The 23,990-nt window shown below is 38.1% G+C and overlaps 1 protein-coding gene across 3 annotated transcripts in view; it reads right to left on the reverse strand.

Moving 5' to 3' along the window:
• LOC129779352 (calcitonin gene-related peptide type 1 receptor) overlaps positions 1 to 23,990 on the reverse strand; it is a 90,961-nt gene that overhangs the window by 10,818 nt on the left and 56,153 nt on the right. For all 3 annotated transcript variants that reach the window (XM_055786764.1, XM_055786765.1, XM_055786763.1), the window contains exons 6-7: positions 15,045 to 15,171; positions 4,929 to 5,030 (exon numbers count right to left, since the gene is read on the reverse strand). In XM_055786764.1, the coding sequence (XP_055642739.1) occupies positions 4,929 to 5,030; positions 15,045 to 15,171 (229 nt within the window). The remainder of the gene's footprint in view (positions 1 to 4,928; positions 5,031 to 15,044; positions 15,172 to 23,990) is intronic.

The following is a 23,990-nucleotide window of genomic DNA, read 5'->3' on the forward strand; positions in this document are numbered from 1 at the left end:
CGACGATAAGAAAACCCGCATCCGGAACAGAACACATTCGGTTCGGTGGACATCAAGACAACAACAGGCGGTTGCAGCGAGTGGCGAGTGGCAAACGCAAACGCAAAACGGCAGCCGGTAGCAGAAGAAAAAAGTTTGTTCTTTATACAAACTGCTTTGGTGGCAAATCCAGAAAAAGGCGGCATCGAGGGCGTTCGAAATGGTTTTTTCAAAACCACGAGTACTAAGTTTTCTAAATTGAAACCATTCCATAAAACAAGGCGCTTTTCAGGGCCATTAAACCTTCCAAAAAAGAGTTTAGGAAATACAGTTCAATGTTTTCTAAAACATTATCCAAAATAATAATAAAACACAAATTGATTTTTTCATAATTTGTTTGCCAGGATATGATGAGTATGTGAATTTGGCAGTTGTTCTGAGCTTATTGATAGTTGGGGACTTTCCTGATTTTTCAATTTTCACCAATTCTTAAATTGTTTCCAGATTGAAAGTACAGTAATTTACAATTAGTTCGACATTTAGCTAATTGGACGGACATGTAATGCAACTTATTTAGTTGGACATTTTTGTAAACATAGAGATCCAAATTATGACCCCACATTGAAAGTCGACACTGTACCACTGTCATCGCAAATGTTCAATTACAGGTTAAAATCGCCTCCAATGCGACACTGAGTGGCGCTTCGGCACGTCGCATTGAATGTAATTTACTGTACAACATGTCACAAAGCTGGATGGGAAGAAATTTTCCAACTGTGAAAGCTGTGGCGAGTGGCAAACGCAATTGCTAAATAGAAAGGTTTAGCCGAACAAGATGGGGATATCGAGTGATAACAAAACAATAAACTCTTTAGATTGAAGATAATTTTGTGATCCTGAAAAGGACCCTTTTTAGCCTGCATGTGAATCCAACGAGCGAACAAATCGTAATGAATGTATTTTTTTGCCATCGCTCCCTTTTAACGCTCATTCGTTCGTCTCGTTGGACTCGCCCCTCTGGCTGAGTCTGCCGATTTTTCTCTATCCTGTGAGTGTGTACCGCTAGAGTATAAAACACGCGGATCCCAAAAAAAAATCTTATTTTCTTTCAAACCGTAAACCCGTGTGGTTGTACGGCATCGGCATCGTGGACGTAACAAAGGAGGACAAGTTAAGGGAAAGGCAAAGTCTCACTCGAACCGTGCAGGTCTCCAGTTCCCAGTTGGTCGCATTCACTGATTGCTCCGCAAGGGTAACTAGGCCGAACGGATTGGTGTCGGAGCACCAGTATACCTAACAGCGATTATGCAAACAAGTCTCGGCCGTCGGAGTGCTCGAGTTGGCTTGGAAAGCTGCTCACTACAATCAGAAAACCCGCATCAAGAACAGAGCAGCTTCGGTTCGGCGCTCATCAAGGCAACAATTAGTTTCAGTGAGTGGCAAAGTGTTTCTCCGGCACGTCGCATTAAATGTAATTTACTGAACAACATGTACAAGCTGGATAGGAAGAAATTTCCAACTGTGAAAGCTGTGGCGAGTGGCAAACGCAATAGCTAAACAGGAAGGTTTAACCGAACAAGATGGGAATATCGAGTGATAACAAAAACACAACACCAAAGGTTCTTTTCAGAACCATCAACATGTTCATAAAGAGTAAACAGTAAACATAATCCATGGTAGGTATTCACGTAGGAGAAGAAAACAAAACAATATATTTAAAATATATATTTAACAAAAGCTGTCCCCTTTGTATAGTCCTACGTCACTCCGGTTATGTCCCCGACATTACCCACCCGTCTTTTTTTGACGCCCGGATTGAAGCGAATATGTTTGGAACAATGCAACAAAACTTAAAACCGTTTTGAAAACGAAACTAGCAACAAACCTATCAAACTGCATCTCCGCAAATCATTGGCCATTTGCCAATCCATCGGATTATTCACAGTTCTCATTAGAATTGCAAATCGTCAAAGAATTCTATCGAGAAGCTCAGCGATTAACGATTGGCATTAGCGTTTTCGACTCTGCGTAAAGAAGCGATGGTCGAATAATTCTGCCAAAAATGTTATTTCTAGATATGTTTATACCTTCAATGAATGTTTTGGGCTTTTATCTCATTTTGTTCTCGAGTTATGAATTTTACAGGTATAGAACTGAATGCTTTCCAATTTGAAATAAAAAGCGAGTCAACAAATATACCAGTTGAATACGTATATTTTACATTTCATTAGTAACTGTAGTAAAAAAAATCATTGCTGCCCTCGGCTATAAAGAAAATTCTAATGCGGCCCGCACCATGTCTATACCTGGCCACCACTGATGTAGGTCTTACCTATTTAGACTTGTCTTTAAAAATAATAAACAGAATGTGGTTCCGGATTCTACCACGTTATCTCATCTAACTCGTAAAAGATACCGGAAACGGGTTATTTCAGGGCGTCCAGAGAAAAAATACAGATTTCGAACAATGAAAAACTTAATTCAAATGCAATTACTACACATCATCACAGTCCTATGTCAAGATCCCGTCCGTGCCCCCCATCAACTTGTATTTATTTATTTGAATATATTTGGCAACACAGTAAAAATGTCGGCAATCCATTTTTTGTATATTTATCTTTCTCAATCATTTTCCTCATCAACAAATCGGGAGTCGAGTTCCGAGTGGTCCGAGTTTGACAAAAAATTACAAGAGGTTGTGTTCAAGACACGACCGCATTGTTGACGTAAAACTACGTTGTGGTTTAATTCAAGTCGCTTGTTTATAACTGCGGATATTATTTTATGATGCTACGAAAATTTTAAAATAACCATTCTACCGGTTTGGTCGCTCTGAAATGTTTTTATCATTTGTCGATGATTGTTTGATGATTCATTCTTGTGCTCGCAGAACAATACATGCTCGAGATAAGCGCAGCTGTCATCCTTAGTGGATAAAGTTTTGCTACTGGCAAGCGAAACCAAATCACATACAAAAATCCAGAACGACATTTACTTTCTTGGTGACTAAATAAACGAAATAAACTCTACCTGTTAATCTCAACAACCTCGAAAAGAGTAGCACTACTTAATTATGATCAAGATTAGCGCAAATGCAATCCTAGTTTAAAGCAGTTTTGCGACAGACACGCGAGCCCAAATAAATTAATAACTTGATATAACTTATTAAACTTGGTATTCCCCAAATAATTTTTTGGTGCACAACCTTAACACCTGCTTCACCATAGCGTCAGTTGCATTGATGCATTGATGACAGAAAACAAACAATGTTAACTGCTTGGAAAAAGGCTGAATATTTGCCTCAGCGGAGATTCATTACTAATACCCTAGCGTAAATACTTTCGTCCCGCTATCCCCCCTCCTTGTTTATATTCATCATTACGACTGCATAAGTTGCAACACAAAACAATCGTCAACCATAGCATAAAAAATTAGGCGATTGTTGCATCGTTACAGGGCCAATGGCTTATCTCCGTTTTGCGCTCTTCTCAACAGAAGCCCTTTCTGTTTATATTGTCATTCTAGATTAGCTTAGCTGTCATCCTTTGTGGAGAGAGTTTTCCTACCGTCATGCGAAATCAAATCACTGAAAAAATTCCAGAACATTTATTTTCTTGGTGAGCTGACGATAGCCTAGCTTGATGATTCCCCACACTATTGTGTAGCTCAGAACCTTAATGCAATGGCGTTAGTTTGATGCAATGATTGCAATGGATTACAGCTCAGATTTACAGATTTACAGCAGCATCCATAAACAATAGCTTTGTTTTTGAAACATTAATGGATGCATGAAATTAGGAAAATCGAAATTTTTTTGTCGACGCCAAATGACTTAGAAGTGTAGGTCGATTTTCGACCAAAATTTTTTTCGTCATAACACCAGATCGCAACGTTTCATACAATTCGAAGACATTTGGCATCAAAACTTTTTTTTTGTTGAAACCCCCCATCTCATGTATACATACAATACTCACCAAATACAGTCCCTCAACATAGCGTTCTGAATAAACAGTTATGTTTTAGCGGGTTTCAAAAATAATAAAACCCTGGCATTGCCTCTTCAACCCTCTCCCAATATTTTGCCGCAACCCAAACCGCGGTTTTCGTGGAAAAGAGTGAGATCCAAAGTCGTCTTTTCTGCATGCTGACACAACGAGATTCATCGAAAAACAAATCATTTTTAAGACACGGAAGATTTCCCAGAAATTCAGCGGCAGTCGTCATTATAAATTTAATTGTGACAAAGTTTAATCTCTTGTAATTCGTGGAGGCCATCTGGCGTAGTGGTAACATCCATGCCTCTCACGCTGAAGGTCACGAGTTCAATTCTCACTCCCGACATTCTTCCAAAAATGGAAGCATTAAGTGACGAGTGGCCAAATGAGTTGAATATCACTATAATACAGATAAAAAAAATCTCTTGTAATCGTTTGTGTAACTTCAAAACCAGCGATAACATTTATTGAATCGAAACTGGTGGTGAATGTTTCCATATTGACACATGTTTAAACATGTTAAACTCTTTAAACGAAGTCGTTCGTTTGTAATAGAAATTCTATTAAATCAATAGAATTTCATTCATATTCCAATTCAAACAACACTAGGGCTAGGTGTTTTTTGTGGGTCAAACCATACCCTTGCACATAAATATGCACCCTATGAACACGAATCTCCAACATTTCTCACCTGAGGACAAATCAAAAACAGCCCTAGAAGGTATTATCGAATTCTTCCGACAGAGCGCTTTAATGGTTAACTGAACGCATTGTTCTACCGGGATGAAAATGCAATTGGAATCGCTGCACAAATTACACCGAACTAAGAGGAGAATGTAGTGTAAATTTAATTCAATTCTAGGATTAAAACTCTTGTTTTCTCATTTACACTGAACGTGCTTAGACAACAACCAAACATAGCAAATTAATTTCAATTATTCAGCGAATACTTACGATGACTAGCACCAGATAGAGATGAAGTCCCTCGCAGAACATCCAGAAGTAGTTCACCAGCATCAGATAATGCAACAGGATGTGCAGCCCGATGCACCAGATCTGCGAATAAAAACAACAGGAAATGCATTCAATGGTGGCTCCTTTCCTTCATCGGGGGTGCATTGCGAACCTTCGATCGGAGGCGAAGTGATTCCTCCCCCGACGATACATTTACATCCTATAATTAGTGCGAAAATAGAAAGCCTAAAGCAACATAAATGATCCGTTCTCCACCCCCACGCTTTCCACAAGCAGCCTCGTCAATAAATTGGACCAAAATACTTGAACACGGTACAATTATTACCCTCTTGTAACAGTGTGCACGTTCTGCGGGAGCGTTTGGATGCTTTTAAGATGTAGGTAGATGCAACAATGGGGCACGCAGACAGGAAGCACATAAAGGCTGTCACGGCCACTTCCGCCTGGTCGGACAGCGGCACGCTAATTAGACGTAACGAGTGCCACTTGACGTTCACTGCACGCTTGATGGCTGTCTCCGTTTGGACACCTCCAGCTTTATTTCTCTTCATTATGAGTGCAATGTTAGTGCATAAGTTACGTTAATTGGTGCATAGTTGGACCTGTGCTTCTTTTTTTTATCCAAGGGATGGAAGTGCGTTTCGTTAACCTGGGCAAGTGGTACCATACCCGACTGTCGATATTTCCGTGAAAGTGACCTACACAGGAAAGCGCTTGCGGAAGTGAAAGTTAAAAGTAGAACGGGGCTATGTTTGCAGGAGAAAAACAGGATGCTTACAGCTTATCGTCAACCACACGTACGTTACCACATTGTCGTACGCGAATTTCAGATGGGCAAACGGTGCATGTTCGAAGCTGCAGTTTGTGGTAAAACGACATACGAGAAGAATGGTTTGTTAGCTTAAGCTCCACTATCTGTGGGTTGACCAAGCGATCACCGTGAGCTTTTTCCATTCCCAAACGTGTAATAACATATTTTTGAAGGACGAACAGGAAACACCACCGAAGGACGTGGTCTGCATTCTGGATAGTTTGTGTACAGAAGAAATATATATATTCCAGGTTTAAAAAAAATCGGGCATGCTAGTGGCTTAAAGTCTGTTTCTGGTGTATTATTTCTGCAATTTTTCTACACGGTGGACAAGTGAAAAATTAATCAAATCATTATATATGTACTGTCTTGTTTCGTTTCCATCATCTTTGTTGATACTGTTGATACTCCGCTGGTTTAACCAAACAGTTTAGTGAATAAATAAAATCTGGTATTCTCCGTTACAATCAAAGCAATGCCAGTACCACCGAGAGCACAAAGGAATCAAAATGCACAAAAATGCTTCACATCGTATCCTCTGCAGTCGCATGTAATAAAAAGCTCAAGCACTCAGTCTTTGTATCGTCATCCAAGCGAGTAAATTTATCGAGTTTTCATTCCCATGGAGCTGAAAAACTCTGACGAGTTTGGAATTTAACAGCAGAAAGTAGCACTACAAGAAGTGACAAAGTTAGAATTTTTACACTCATTTTATAATTTTGATTTCTTTCCAAATTGGAACACTTTTCAAGAAGCAATTTTCTCTATTCACCGGAAGAATTAAACTTCACAAATCAGAAAAAAGAGAACGCTTCTTTTCTATGAAAAAAGGACAGCAATACAATCTTGAACTATGAGCAATTCCACGCCAAATCAGTCGGCAGCTGACCCGACCCTCTCCTTTATTTTTTGAAACTTTGTACTTATGACGGAAACTATCTAAATTCACTATTTTCATTATCATATGAACAATTTAAATTACGACTGATTTTTTAAAAGGGTGTATTCAAAATCAAAATCATTGACTCAAAACTGACTCAAAACAAATTGTAACTCAAAATCCTGATGTCTGATTAAAATATGTTTAACAAAGTTGTTGGAAAATTAATGAACTGTTTAGAAGAAAATAACAATGCACTGCTAAAAAATATTACTCTAAAAATTGAATTCAATATTAAAAACTGTTATATCTCAATACCCCCGTTCGATATATTTAGCATATTTTTATTGACGTAGCCCATAAAAAAAATTAATTTTCCCAAACGCCATTTAGTTCTTTGAGCAATTTTGCTGGTTAAGGTCAATCACGGAGAGCATCTGCTAAGTGTACAGTCTACCCAAGCTCAAGCTCAAGCTGTAGACGCGATACTCCAATGTAAAATGCGTAAAATAGTGGTATTTGGTAAAATAGTGGTATTTATTGTACCCCAATAGCAACATACGTATGAGTTGCGATCCAAGCGTACATTACGGAGAAAGCGGAGAAAGTCAAAGTTTCAGACAGAGAAAAAAACATCACAATTGATTTTATGAATGGCAAACTCCAACGTGTCCAATTTAGTAATAGACAAATATCATACCAACTCGTCTTAGTTGGCTGCACCTTCTCAAATTGCAGTGAAACGTTGTGGGTGTAATGACATTGGTCATTTAAGCAACATTGCATACTTAAAACCACAAAAAGTTGGACTACTTTTTTAAAGGGGTCAAAGTTTTTTTTCCTAATTTTGTGCAAAAATTTCTAATGAACTGTCATCATTTCTAATTTCACCGTGCGGACAGCAACAACATGAAGCGGATATTTTTTGAGCTGAGACTTTCGTGAACCGCGGCTCTTTGTTGAACCGAGACTCTTTTGAACCGGGGCTCTTTTTTGAACCGAGACTCTTTTGGAAAGCGACTCTTTTCTGTACCGCCGCTCTTTTTTGAACCGTAGTTTATTTGCAAAGAACCGTGGACCGTGGATTTTGTGATGTTGATGTTGGAGCAATCGGCAATCCTGACTCAGAACCTTGCCATGGTAACCGCAACAAGAATTTATTTTTTGAAAATATTGAGTGTACACAAAAAATTACGCTCAAAACGTTTGGCTCCAAAATTGATTCGAGAGATTAACAGAAGGATAAATCTTACTGAGATCTTTCAAACGGTCCACACGGCTGGTGTTGTGTTGCCAAAACCGGTCGCTTCTTGTCGCTATTGACATCACTTAATGAAGTTTTCTCGTCTCTCACGGAACATGACGATGCAGAGAACGAGCAAACTATAAACTGCCAGATAATACGAAAACCCCCATGCAAAATACGGGAAGCGGATTTGAAAGTGACTTATCGATCGCTAGAGCGCTAACTCGCGGGATTTAATCTAACGCCGGCCGGCGAGGAATCATCCATTGCTTCGTGATGGAAGTAAGATTTTTTTCAATAAGAACCAAAGCCGCGCCGAAGTGGAAGGGATAGAGTTTCGTATTTTATGTCAGCTGATTGCAAATGAATCTAAATAGTTTTATTTATTGTTTACTAGCGAAAAATTGGTAATGGTAATAATTGATTATAAAAAAATGTATCAACAATAAAGTAGTATTATTTCGAATCATTTTCGAACATGTTTAGGGTATATGTTAAACCAACGTTGAACCGACTGCTTATATTGGGTTATACTGACCAATTTGACATTTGTCGCGTAGTATGTACGAACAAATACCCGAATACGACGTTTACCCGAATGCAATATGTACACAAATGCAACTTTTGCCCGAATAAAGAAGGAAAAATTCCGACAAATCAAGTTATGAGTTTTGTCGAATCTCCTAACAATTAAAAAGATTAATTCAATACAATATGAGAGAGCAACAAAAAATCGAAATAAAGTGAAAAATTGCAAAGACGAAATTTTAGAATAATGCGAGAGACTTCGCTGATTCTTTTCTAGAAATTAGTGTAGACACAATTAACACGTTCATCGTCCCGTCACCCAGATCTATCTGGGAATAATTTTGGGCAATACTTATGCGTAGTATTGACGTAGGACTACGTCTTTCACATCTGTACCGGGGTGTAAGTTCAAAGTTTCGAAAACGAGAGAGTGACGCTGGAGTGCAAGTTTTTGCACGTTAATACCTCTTTACCGGTTGAATGGAGCGGTATAAGTTCCCGAACACGGACGCAAAATCTAGGCACCTGGTGAAAACCGTCATAGCGAATACATGCAAGCTGCGACTTCTTTTGCTCGCTTGCATTAGTGTTTGAGAAACTATAGCGGACTCATGCAAGGCGTGAGTACTTTTACTCGCATCAGTTTCTGTTCTGCTTTCGCATGGAACAGTCATGAAAATTGTTTGCATGTGAACGCGTCCAAGCGAAGGAATATTCGCATTTGCGCATTCGACTTGGTGTTCCCGTGATGCAATCCAATTGACGAATTTACACAAAGCTGAATCAGCTCATGCGACACCTACATTACAGTTCAGAACCACAAAAGTGATGATGTTTGTTTATTCTACGCGCTGAAAAGCAAGATTCGGTCGTGATTAATCATTTTATTTCTATTTAGACTCATTTCAACCATTAACCCTTTGCGGTCGTATTAATTATGGGCATAGGTATCGTACAGGTCGGAATTGCAGTGAAACATGCAAGATTATGAAAAATAAACATTTTTCATTTATTTTGTGCGAAATCTTTCGAAATAGTCTCCAAGAGTAAATCATATTAAGTATAATCAATACATAATTTTATTTTTACTATCCGTTAAATATGAGACACTTTTGCCATTAATGCAATAAATGTATAATGGATGCCAGCAATGTGTATCCGAAAAGTTCACTTCTCAAACCATTTACTCAAAAAATGATTTCAGCGTATCCGAAATGATCAAAAGTTTTCATCTTAGAAGAACGAAGATTTTGTCGCTTGAGACATTTATGCAAACAGTAGTTCTGATATTTACGAACAATCTTTTCCATCACACCAAAGTGTTACAATGGCTAAATTCTGCTGTGATGATATTTTGTCCCACATTCTTATGCATTCAACGCCCACTGCGTTATTTTGTGTGGTGACCACTTTGTTTGATACTGATTACCGTTATCTATTACTTGTTGGAGTGCCGTATTGATTCGTGAACAGGTTCATTAGACATCAAGCTTCGTTTAGGAAAAGCATAAACTGATACTTGGTCGCGGAAAACATAAGATTAGCATAGTTTCTTGCTGTGGTGGCTGAGAGCAGACAAACGACCACAAAGATGTAAATGTCTTAAGTATAAGAAAGTTAGGACTTTCTATATTTACGATGATTTCAACACGCGATTGGACCAAAATCATTGATAATCTTCGAAAATTTCGAGTTTGATTAAGCATACAGATTATGAATACTGTGGATAATGGTGATGAAATCGTAATCGTATTAAGTTGGTATTAAGGATATCATTGATAATGTGAGGGCCGATACAAGAAGGATTTGCAGTATTTTTAGTGCAACACATGCTACTCATCGTTTTTTTTTTAAGTTACAACATTTATACCAAGCCATTCTTCAAAATATACATACAACATTGTAAAATGGCGATTTTCTAACCTTTTAAGCGTAGAAATAATACGTGAAACCGGGAAATTTGAAGATAAATTCTGATTTTTCTTAAAATCAATTGTACGACCAAAAAAACAAAACATCATCACTTTACTCGCTGCGCCATCTGGTTATAAATCTAGCATAAATTCGTCAATAGCATCAGTTTCTGCTTTCACATGGAACAATCATGAAAAATTACCACATAACAATAAAAACGTAATGAATTATATGCAAGGTTATATAGACTTTATTTCATTTTCACCGTGAAAATGGCGCCCTCTGTTTCTATTCTGCGCATGGAGTGATCATGAACAATCTCGTGTTATTCTCACGAAAACAAAAATGAATCATGTATCAAACATCTTCATTTGCTTTTACAGGCCACTCAAATTCCATCGGTTCGTTTCGGGAACACCAACAAGTTCGAAAGAGTTGAATTTTATGTTAATAACAATTCCATAATTATACTCATAAAACCACACACTAACAAGAAAAAAATTTCAAAATATTCATTCACTCAATCATTTAGAATTGATTCAGATGCAATTTCAAATAAATGATTACCGAGTCAACGGTAGTCCTACGTCTACCTCGCGGTTGTATCACAGATGTAACCCACTTCTTGTTTTATTGAAACGATTTCAGCATTCCATCATCATTGCTTGATTCCTTATCATTGTTTCTCTTTTTCTGATTATTTTCTAGCTATTGACAGACGAATTTGGGCCCCGCAAGAAACTCAACCGAATCGCGCTGGGTGACGAACGTGTTAATATGCCTTCACCTTTTTCTTTCCGTATTGTTCTGCAAGGCTAAGAGATTATTCATGAATTATTCACGCGTCCTTTGGAATATTTTGCGACAAATTATCAGGTAATAACATAGAAACATATAAAGCACAAATGTTTTGAAAATGTTGGCACGAAATCAAAATATAATATTTTATTTATATTTTTTCCTTCTTTCAACATTAGCTGTTCTTTCACTTTCTTTCCTTCTAAATATGTATTTAATTTGAAATTATCAAATGTAAAAATCCAAATTCAATAATTTCAAAAAAATTTTCCTAACTAATCTTTTTTGAATAGTATTTCTGTCTTTCTCATTCGATGATTAAACATTCGAGCGAATATTCTACCTCGATAAATGGTATTCGAATGACCTTTCATGTAAATGCTCGAGAATCTCGCTGTGTTATAATAGTGTTCTTTTATCTCCGATTGATTGAGTTCAAATTATATAGACTAATTTACACTTGTTTCAATTCAATAACTAATGGTTATTGTATAAACAAAACAATTTTCATTTTCATCATAGAATGAAATAGAAAATCAAATGTGTCGTTTGGACGGATATTCAAGTATAAGAAGATTAGTCCTCCTAGGGTACAGAAGTATTTATTATAAAGGGTGTGTCACATCAAATTGCATCACGGAAAAAACGCTGTAGAAATTTATTTTTTAGGAATTATATCTTCAGCTTTGGTTTTATAATCAGATAAGAGTGTATAGATCACGTTGGCCATGCTTCACTGTCAATTTTTCGTAACTTTGGAAAAATGTCGTCGATCGAAAAAGAGCGTCGTGAATTAATCTTGTACACTCATTTCGAGAATCCGGAGTTGTCACATCGGGACATCGGTAAGATGCTGGGAATCGTCCAATCCACGGTCAGCAGAGTACTAAAACGATACTTCGAGAACCTAACCATCGACCAGAAGGTGAAGAACGGCAAATATGGATGCTCCGTCAGTGAAAAAGATCACAAGCGCGTAGTTAAGCAGTTTAGACGTGATCCGAGAAGTTCGGTCCGGGATGTCGCCAATAAGCTGAATTTGTCAAGTTCATTCGTCCAGCGGACCAAGCAGCGGGAGGGCCTGCGTACATACAAGGTTCAGAAGGCTCCTAACCGCGACGAAAAGCAAAACATGGTGGGGAAGACGCGAGCCCGGAAGCTGTACACCGAAATGCTGACGAAGCCGCATTGCCTGGTAATGGACGACGAAACCTACGTCAAAGTGGACTTTCGTCAGCTGCCGGGCCTGTTGTTCTTCTCCGCAGAGGACAAATTCAGCGTTCCGGAGGAGATTCGCAAGCAGAAACTATCCAAATTTTCCAAAAAGTACATGGTGTGGCAAGCGATCTGCTCTTGCGGAAAGCGGAGCGCCCCCTTCGTGATGACCGGCACGGTAAACGGGCAGGTTTACCTTAAGGAGTGCCTACAGAAGCGCTTACTACCACTATTGAAGCAGCACGAGAGCCCGACCATCTTCTAGCCGGATCTCGCTTCGTGCCACTATTCAAAGGACGTGTTGGAGTGGTACGAAGCCAACGGGGTCACCTTCGTGCCAAAGGAAATGAACCCGCCCAACGCGCCGGAGCTTCGCCCAATAGAGAAATATTGGGCGATTATGAAGCAGGTCCTCCGGAAGAACCCAAAAGTTGTCAAATCGGAGGCGAAATGGAGAGAAAATGGATTTCTGTTCAAAAAAAACTACAACCTGACGTTGTACAGAACCTTATGGACGGGGTAAAGAGGAAGGTGCGAGCATACGGGCTTGGGCTCGAAGTATGATTAAAAATAAAATGCCAAAAGTTGTTTAATAGTTTTTATTTTACTGTCTAAAATTTTCAAAAGGATCGGTCTACTGGGCGAATTTCTACAGCGTTTTTTCCGTGATGCAATTTGATGTGACACACCCTTTAGTTGTGTGCCTTGCGAATAGAATCTTAAAGTCCATTATTTATATAAAACTATTGATTTAATTAATATTAAACTCACTTTTTCAATGTTGCATTCGAGTAAATGTCACAATCGGGTCAATGCGCATTCGGGTATTTGCTACATCCGGGTGAGTGTCGTTCGGGTAACTGTCTTTCGGGCAAATGTAACACAATCCAAGTTTCATGTTGATTACATATTTTTGTCGGATTTTGTTAGAGGTTTTGCTATTTACACTTGTCACGTAACGTGTCGTCACAAGATGCACAAGTTTTCACTCATTTCAAAGACAGCATTTAAGGAACTGACTTACACACACATCGGTTTGAGGTGTTATTTTTCTTGTCGTGGTATATCAATATTGAAATATTGTGTTTCCAAAGTTAATAGGTTTTCAAAAAGGGATATGAAATTTCATACACTAGAACATAATGTGTTAAGAGGATTATTGTGCATGGTGCGGTTAGATTTCAAAATCAGGTTCGTCATGTCAAGAGCTATGGTCAGGACTCGGAAAAGTCATATTCAACTGAGTCAGAGGACTATGGAACCATCAGCTTTCGTATACAATTGGAAATGACAACAGTTTCGCTGTCAACATGAATCAACAGTCATTCGGGCGTTTACGTTGCTCTTTTCTCTACAACGCTTCGTGCTCATTTCATTCTTCACGGTCAAATGGGCTTCACGGCATATTGAAGTGACTCCCCCTAGACTGAATTGCATACATGCATACATGATACATGAGAGAGAGTAATCATGTATCATGTATGCATGTATTGATGTTTGAGTTCACGGTGGGTAAACATTGTAGCCGTCCATTAATGGTGTAACTACCTTTTCGCATCAGGAATCTAGTTTTCGTTTCACTTTATATGAACGTTACTAACATTCTGTACGCGAGCAGCGAGGTACATGTCAGGGTGGAATAGTAGTGGTGAATTGAGGCCAGGTTGAATGAAGAGGTAGATTTGTATTCATTCGTCATGTTAATTAGAATAGACATTCACTAGAATTGAATTGACTAGAAATGAATTGACGAGCGTTAAGAGCGAGGATGACTGATGAACTAGTCATGTTGACGGCGAATGCCGAAGTAGTCGTACTCGAAGTGAAGTGACTGAGAGTAGAATCGATTTTCATGTTTCGGCTTCTAAAATGTTGGATCCTGGCTATGGTATCATCTTTGATCCTTTTTATGATATATATTCAAAGTCAAAACTGACACTATTAGAGAATTAAATTAAATGGAAATGATAATTATTGGAAGACATGTTCAGTTCGATTGAAGAACAGGTGGTAACAACAAATAGAGTAAGATCGTTACGATAGGTGCATGTTCCAGAAAAAAGGTCGGGGTTAAATTGTAACAAAAATTTTATTTTTGGGAGCAGCGTTTTTTGTGAGTTTGAGTTCGGAAAACTAACATGTCGATTGGAGCCTTAGCATAATTCTAGACAAAAAAAACACGAAAATAGATCCTATAAAAAAAGATACAGAAAGCAACAAGAATGATACAACCTGGAGCTTACATACCATTTTATTATTTAAATAAAGCGTTGAACCTTGTTTATCTACCAAGAGAATAACAAACTGAAACAACAAGTCTGCATGTGTCGAAAAAATATCACTAGTGCACCTAAAAAGATGGTTTTCTTTTTACATCATCAGTTGATTTGCTTTTGCATGTTGCATCCAAATAGAAAACAATATTCAGTTTTCCTGTATCGAAATTACTCTATAGGATATGCATGACATTGATGGCATTTCGTAACAATGAATTTCTGATAAATTCATTTTTATGTTTAGGATAAAAACTAACAACTATTGCAACAATGGTAGCATGATTATTCAATATAAAGCATAGAGTTTCCGACGATAGTTGCCGTTGAATGTAGCCAAAAGATGACCGATATTTGCATTTAACATATGAGATATTGAGTCGATTGTATACACCAATAGAACTAGACAAACTGAATCCTTTTTACTCACCTCGTTTCTGTTCGTAACCTCTGGTGCCTCGACCACAAATTTATACCACACAATCCAGAAGATGCAGCTTAACGCCAGTGAGATGAACAAGTTTATGTGAATGCGAATCCGAGTGCATTTTAAAGTTCTGTGTAAGAGAAAAAACGAGATGAAAATGCTTCATTCTGTCGGGAACAAACGTTCTTGGCTAACAGAGTGAAAATAACAATTTTGTTGACGTTTTCGATTCCACGATTAATTAATTTTCTCATCAAACATGTGAACCAATTACTCGCTGGCTTGCGAATGTGATATAGCACATATAACGAGAGAATATGTTTATACTCGTAACATCGAGTGTGTCACAGGATACGAAAAGGAATATTCGATTGGAAAATATGACACATCTGTTAGATCGCATGTAACCATTGTGAGAGTGTGTGCTGCCCTTCGAACCAGTCCAATCGTTTTAGTTTTTACAATATTTTTTCCTAAAATTCCTCGTACTGACGATTGACAAACGCTCTACATGCGCTCATACCTTCCGTCTAATTGCACAACTGACATGTAAAAATGTAAAGACGGCCCATATACATAGTTCAGCATCAACAGCATCGACAAACGATGTTCCATTGTCCCATTGGTGGATTTCGATGTAATACCGTACGAACAGATAGCATATTTTATTCGTAAGGTAACTCTCGTATACATAAACAATAGATATACACCATTATCTTTCGGCAATATAGCGAGAAACACACAAAACGATGGAAACCATTCGAACACAATTCCCTGCCAGGCTTCGAAATTGACAACATAACGGTGGAAGCAAATGCATAAACGAGGCTGCGGATCCCACGTGGCACCTTGTGCACTGTGCTAGCGGGGATGAGAAAATATAAAAGTCTAAATTATTGATTGTCATCGCAATTTAACCGTCATAAAGGAGCGACTCCTGATCCTGGCATTCATGGGCAGGGGTTACGTTGGCAAAACCCGTGCGCAGGTTGCGAATTGGTTCAGAGCAGAGTCTGATAAATCATACATTGCATAAGGAATCAGAATGTTATTCCAATGAATTTTTTCTATCTCTGTATAATTTATTGCGAGAGTTTTTCCATTTCTTTTTTATTAGGTGACACTACGTTCCCCAGTGGAGCATCGTCTCCTAAACAATGTATAACAACTCTGATTGTAATGAGATGGTGCCATCTTAATAATTTATTAGCATAACTATGAATAATTTGATCATGCAAAATGCAAAATCATATCACATCAACCAGTTACCGTCAGTACATTCAACGAGAGATGGACGAACATTTTAACGGGGTATTCTAGTGTAGAGACTAGATAACTAGACTCATAACTAGGATAGTTACAAGCTGATGAAATGAGGAGATCCAAAAAAAAGTTGTACCATGGCGTACACGATTCCAGCCCTTCTGGTTATCTGAAACAAATGAAATCGAACAGATACTAAATCAGTAGAGTAATGTGCAGCAAAGGTGCGCACCTAACTGTTATCGTCCATTAACTCTTGAAATAAAAACAAATAAAATTCCTTGTTCTTACCAAATTGTAGCTATATATATTACCTTCGAAACGTAGTACAAGTATTTCTCGAGTTGTTTTTGTAATTGGACAAATACCTACAATTTTAATACAAAAATACAAATGCGCACCTTTGCCTCATAGTGGGGGCAAAGGTACGCACTTATTGAATTGAACTTCTGAGATAACGCATACCAAAAATAAATGATTTATCATCAGAAGCGGGAGAAGCATCATTACTAAAGAGGTAGGCACCGTCCAGTAGGCAGGAGGGGGTGTTCTATGGCTCTTTATGGGTGGAGAAGAGTGGGTGTTATGGTCGAATATACCACGTGGAAATTTTTGAAAATGAGAAGACTGACAATATAAGTCATCCGAAAATGTCCAACATTTGAAACAGAATTCGTTTTTATTAACAAACTTGCTGACCCGGCGAACTTCGTCCCTTCCATAATTGATATATTGATATAAATCATTTCGAAAACTCAAGTTCCCACAGAAATTATTTTTATGTACGTAATCTATACTCGTGGTATATAATTTCTTTTTTGACATATAAACCTGATGCAGACTAAGACGCATCAGTCCTGATACTGACTGTTTAAATCAGTTTCTCCGTTCTTGAGTTAAATCGTGAGGTACGGACACCGAATCATTTTTATTTATATAGATCAAGTTTATAAATACATAGTTAACGTCACTTGATTTATTTGAAACTTATTGTTGAAAAAAACAATATTTATTTGAAGTTTATTTCGAAAACATAAACATAAACGAAACATAACAGTTATTGAATTGAATGCATGGTGAAAACAAAAACAATTTTCATTTGAAATTCATTTTGAATTATTTTAAAGTAATTGTTTATTTTTATTCCTCGTCTTGGATTTCGGTACTGAGGATTCCGACGCATTGCCTTGGAGCGCTGATGCTTCGTTGTGCTGTTGTGGGGTTCGAAGAGACAGACGATGGTTCCTAATGAAGCTAGAATCCCAATCTCTTCCTGCCAGTTTTGCAACTTGGTTGAATTCGTGCTGGAGGTTGTTGGCTTCCGTAAAATCAAACGCCAGACGCCGTAAATCTTTGTGAGTCATACCATAGAAAGCTTTGCCCAGTGCCCTGCAGTGGTCCGCCAGATTTTTAGACTGCTCACTCGTAAATACCTATCTGAACCGCCCTAGGTGCTCGCTGACAAATCCCAACAGAAGTAGAAATGTCAATAAAAGAAGATTCAAATCGTAAATCACTATCTGATATGAGACTCTTCCTCAGAGCTAATTCAGATATACCGAGGTCTACCGCAATCTGACGCTTCGAGGCTTCCTCCCGAAGTCTCTGTGCATTTCTTCAAATCAGCTGTCTTCATGTGGGTCCCGTTAAAAATTTTGTTGAAAACATTTTATAATTTTTTTCAGAGCAAAACGCAAGTGCGAACTTTTACCCCACAGCCACTGCGCACCTTTGCCCCACAATCAATTTTTGAACAAATCAAATTTTTAAAAACTTTTTTACAAAAACGAATACGCACTGTCATCTACTATAGAATGAAGATTTCCTTAACAGTGCAGTTTCGAACTTTCCAGTTATTTTAGGTAAGTAAATCGTCATCTCCAAAACTGAAAAAAATTTATCGAAACATCGCAAAACTCTCTTTACCTCATAACTTTTAGCCACTTTCATGAAATGTATCGTGTTAATATGTGTGCGCTGCTGGTGTAATAATGTATCAAACGAATACACTGTTGTAGATTTTTTATGCTCGTTTGCTTCAAAAATGCCATTACGCACTTTTGCCCTGTGCGAACCTTTGCCCCGCGCTAAAGATGCCGCTATCGCATGAGCCTCGGACAAGCCAAAAACATATTTTTTGACAAAGTGGCATCCGTTTGAAAAACAAAAAGAGGTTTAAAACGTTTTTTATTACGTTTATCGATTTTTTAAAAATAGTAAAATTTCCCATATATATCATTTTTCAGAGGTTCATGCGATAGAGAGATGCCTGCAAATTGTATCCATATATATTCGTCATGAATCGGTTCAGTAGAACTTGAGATATCGTGTACGCCAGTTTGAAAAAACTAGCTTCGAGAACAACGCCTTTGAAGTTCATTGTTATGTTATGTTAATAATAGGATTTTCGATAAGTCCTTTCTAGAGTATATTTTTGAATGCCTAAACTACAGAAATATGCAGGAAAATAATTTTGATTTTTTTTTTAATTTCTAGACTAGAATACTGCCTCAAGTGATTTTCGACAGCTCTTATGCAGCCCAACGTTTTCCAGAAAACTCTGTAGAGAACAATTGGTAATCAGACGGAGCAAAGTCCGAGCTATACGGTGGATGCATCAAAACTTCCCAACCAAACTCTTCAATTTTAGTGCGTCATCAAATAAGTGTGTGGTCTCGCGTTGTCCTGATAGAAAACAACACCTTTTCTGTGTGATCAATTCTAGTCGTTATCTCTCAATCGCTTTGTTCAATCTGTCTAGTTGTGAACAGTGCAGCTCTGAATTAATCGTTAGGTGTTAACTAACTTGTGTTAACACTTCATAATGGACGACTCCCTTTCAATCACTCCACAGCATCACTTTATTTAGCGTTAAACTAGGCTTCGAAGTTGTTTGTGGTAGTTCACCGCGTTTACCCCATGACCATTAAAAAAAAAGATATTTCTGTATTTTACCCATTCATGATTTACTTCAGAAATGGGTTTTATTCGTTGCGTTAGTTCAGTGGTTCCATCGCGTTTCTTTGCGTAGCCGGCCTTTTCAAATAATGCCAAACTATCGCATTGTTGATTATTACGGAAGTGGCTGGCCGACCAGAGCGAGGTCGATCATTGACATAAAAACATCCAGAATGAATTCGAACAAACCACACCTGCGTCCTAAGTTTCATACAGCACCCGTGCCGTAAACTTAACTTTTCCTTTCTGCATTTAACAATTTGCCTTTTTATAGTCAATATAGTATCAATATTGGCACGATTGGCGAATTTCCAAAGTGGATCCGCTTTCTATACATCTCAGTATCTTTTCCCAGACCAACATCAATAAACATACGATTATTACTCAAGCAAGTGGCTACTAAGACCAACATAATTGCTTCAGTGGGCACTTTCAACCAACGCACAATCAACGTTAAGAGTTCCCGCAGTCTGTAAATAGGATTATCGTCTCCTTTTTTTAACGTGGAAAGCACACTCGTTGAAAGAGTCACTGTTAACTACATTATCCATTATTATTAAATGGCGTTCACTTTAGCTCTTTGATGAATCTCCGCATGGGAGCTGCTGTTACTACATGGGCTGAGAAGTCCCGGGATTTTTAATGAAAGCAATCGTTTTTTGGACAAAGCTATATTTATCCTCAACATAGTTTCCTTCGAGGGCAATACATTTGGTATAGCCAGTAATCGATCCATTGTTACAAAACGTTGAAAGAAGTCCACTCGAACACGCTTCAACAACGCCAAACTGACTGAATCATCAACGCGCCGCTGTTTTTGGTCGACGGTCAGCAAACGCGGCACCTATCGCGCGTATAGCTTTTTCATGTCCAAAATGTATCCCACTCGTTCTTTTGAAATGCCTACGGCTAACTCGCGTAGCTTAATTTTACAATCGTTCAAATCGAGTCAATGCACTTGTTTTACGATTGTCACAAGTAGCCTAGGCCTTACAGAAAGAATCGTAATTTCTAATATAAATAAATATATTCGTTTTTCTAAATTTATTCTGCGGTCAATCGAATTCCACGTTGGATATTGTTTCTGAACTCTTCTAGAGCTGCTGGCTTGTTGACATACACCAGTGATTTGACATAGCCCCATATAAAAAAAAAAATCAATTTCGTCAAATCGTATGAACGAGACGGACAATCAACAGGTCCATTTTTCGAAATAACAAGTTATTTTCCAATAAATCCATTGTAGTTGTTGTTGATGTTAAGATCCTCCAATTCTGGCCAAATATAGTTTCCCAACCTGTCGCGATAGCGCTCTCCATTAACGGTAACATGACGATTCTCATCGAATAGCGCATATTTTCCTTGTTGATGAAGCCATTAAGCCAGAAACGAGCCTCATCGCTGAAGATGATTTTGTCATTTCGCCAGAGCCCAATCGGAAAAGTTTCGGTCAAGTGGCTTCAGTTCTTGAATCAATTTGATCTCGTAAGAATGGAGCCTAAAATCTTTTCGCAAAATACGTCACAATGAAATTTGGGAGATGCCCCATTCTTGAGAACACCGTGCAATTGATTGATTTGGGTTATTTCGAATGAATTCACATTGCGACTGCGATATTTTCGTTGCTTCGTGGAGGGCGGCTTCTCGACTTCTGCCGGCTGGGACGATTATTGTGGCCAAAAACTGGCGGGAGCGCTCTTAAAGTTGCAACCACCGACTCCCAATTTCGGTAGTATTTTTTTATCATTAGGCGTTACTCATTCCTGTACTTCATTTTTGTATGGAGATTCCTGAAAAAGTAATATTTTACTCATAACATTTTTGTGTGTAAATTCTCGCGTTTGACATGTTCTTGATATGTTTCCAAACATGATAATATATGTATAAAAATGTTACGAGTTAAACATTAATTGTAATTTAAAATAAAACATGAAAAAGATGTTGCTGAAAATACTCTTTCCCTGTAAAAGTGCCCATCTTTCGATGTATGGGTGACTGGTTGCAAATTTTATGGGCTATTCATATCTACTTTTCCAGAATTGAAAAAAAATATGTTCGAGAAATATGAATTTTAATATTTCTAATATTTTTTTTCACTGAAACTAAAAAAAAAATTCGATATTTTTTAATGGAAACTTCAAAAATTTCGTACATTTCATTCTTTAACCAATTATTTGTAGGTCTTATAGTCTAGATAGTAGGTTCCTTAGATAGAAAGTCAATGTCTTGGATCAAAGTTCATATTTCATATTATAAGATCCAAAACTTTGGCGAATACGCTATATCACCATATTAACTTTAAACAAAATTAGGATTAGTTGCGCTTTTTTCGAAGAAAACATGAAAAAGTTGTTGTTATAAAAACTTTTTCCCTGTAAAGCCCCGTGTGCCCTTCTTCCGATGTATGAGTGACTTGTTTGAAATTATAAGGGCTATTCAGATAATTTTTTTGTGAATTTAAAAAAAAACACATTTTAAAAAAAGTGAATTTCAAATTTCAAAATATTTTTTTCTTCAGTGTAATTTTTCTCTAAAATTGTTTTTGGTATTTTTTTATGAAAATTTAAACAATTTATAACATTTTTTATATTGATCAGAATTTTGTAGATACAGTCAAAGCTCTCTATAGCGACAATCTTTATAGCGACAAATCTCTCCATCTTCGACATATCCAAAGGTCCCTTCAAAATCACATAGAAATTCTTTTCTTTATAGCGACATTTCTGTATAACGACCATTCCCTGTAACGACACATTACCGCTCATACATATCATTCTCTATTGTGACAATTTTCAAGGTCACGCCATTCACAGTGCAATAATAATGACCTTGATTGAACTTAGCATATGACTATGAACGAAAATAGTCTATATTATGTTTTGTGAACGATTAAATGTTCGCGCGCAACTAATATTAATTTTCGTATTACATTACAAAAACAGAGAAATTTAAATTTGAAACAACTTTTTACGCTCAGATCTCAAGCGAGACGGACGCTTATCAGCTAACTCTCTTCTGATTAATAAACAATACATTCATTGTGCGATATAATTCAACACGCGACTTCTTCCGGATAACATAACCTCATCTGTAGTTGAAAGGAAACATTTTGGAAATGGATAGGGCAATCGTCCGCCAAAACACGGTGAAGTTACATTTTGGCTCCAAAAGTTTTAATCCGTCGAACCAGGAAATGTTTAGCTTCTTCCGTAAGCAAGGATGGGACAGTGAAATGCTATCTGCGATGTACAGAGAGGACTACAGCATTATGGTGAAGTTTCAGTCAGAGCGGATCACGAAACGTGTTCTGATGGAACTAGGACCAGTCGTCACGTTCGAGTACGAGAATGGAACAACGCTTCAAGTTGCTGTTTCGGCGGCGGGCGGAACGTTCAAGTACATCCGGGTTTTCGGATTGCCACCAGAAGTGGAGGATAAACACATCGCGGCTGTCTTTGAAAAATACGGAACCATTCAGCAGATGATTAGAGAACGCTTCCATGCGAATAGCGGATTTCCAATATGGACTGGAGTACGCGGTATCCATTTGGAAGTAAAGGAAGAAATACCTGCGCAGGTGTTCATTCAGCACATCAAGGCAAGGGTGTACTACGACGGATTGCAGAACAAATGCTTCTCTTGCGGCTCGACAGAACATCTGAAAGTAGATTGTCCGAAACGTCCTTCGGTAAACGATCGCTTGGGATCAAATGCGAACAACAAGGGATCGAATGGCAATGACAGCATCAGCGGAAATGGCAGCGGCGGCGGAAGTAGTTCGTGCCTCGTCAATGACGTGGCAAACCGTCAGTCTATAATCCGACCGGAAGAGTTCCCGAATCTTCCTGGCCAAAGCAATGGCGACATGGAAGTCGATAATATTCAGAAAAACGAGGAAAATGGAGCGGGGTGGCAGGTGATCAAATCAAAGGAGCAGTTGAAACGGACAAGAAATCAAACTGGGCAAACAGTCGACCCAGCTGGTTCAGGACAAACGGGAGCGAAGAAAATCTTCGCTATTCCAAGAGAACCCATTCTGGCACAAATTCAGCAAAGGCGATCCCGTTCAGCAACTCCCCGGAAAACCGCGACAACATGCAGTGATCAGCAGACTTCCCCTACATCGATAGCCAAGGATGAGTGAACACGTGGTGACAAATGAGGTTGAAGCTGATGTCGAATTATAAGAATGGTCTTAACACGAAGCCGAACATTGTCAATGAACTGGAACCGAAGCCGAACAAAATAGATCAGATCTTGAAAATGAATGAACCAGCACCGTAACCGAGCAAAGCAGGAGAGCGCGAGCAGATGATGAATTAGATGTAGGCATTAGTAACCAGGTACGTTATATATTCCGATAATTTGACACTGGCTTGGAGTAAAACTTTTGACCAGTGGATCGTGCAGTGATAATCTGTTAAGAATAATGAGAGGCTCCGCTGCATTGTTGGAAAAAAATGAACTACGTCCTTAAAATAGCTACAATTAACTTGAATAGCACTACGACGACAATTAACCAGAACTTATTGAGAGATTTCATATGGAATCATGATATCGATCTAGTGTTTGTTCAAGAGCTTTGTTATGAAAATCTTTCCTTTATTCCGTCTCATCACTCTATTGTAAATATGAATGAGCTGGGTATGGGTACCGGTATTCTATTGAGGAAATTGTTTGAGTTTAAGAATGTGGTGCTTGATCCGAATGGTCGAATATCTTCTATTG

The sequence above is a fragment of the Toxorhynchites rutilus genome, chromosome 3 (genome assembly GCF_029784135.1).
Source record: "Toxorhynchites rutilus septentrionalis strain SRP chromosome 3, ASM2978413v1, whole genome shotgun sequence".
Classification (NCBI taxonomy): Eukaryota; Metazoa; Arthropoda; class Insecta; order Diptera; family Culicidae; genus Toxorhynchites; species Toxorhynchites rutilus.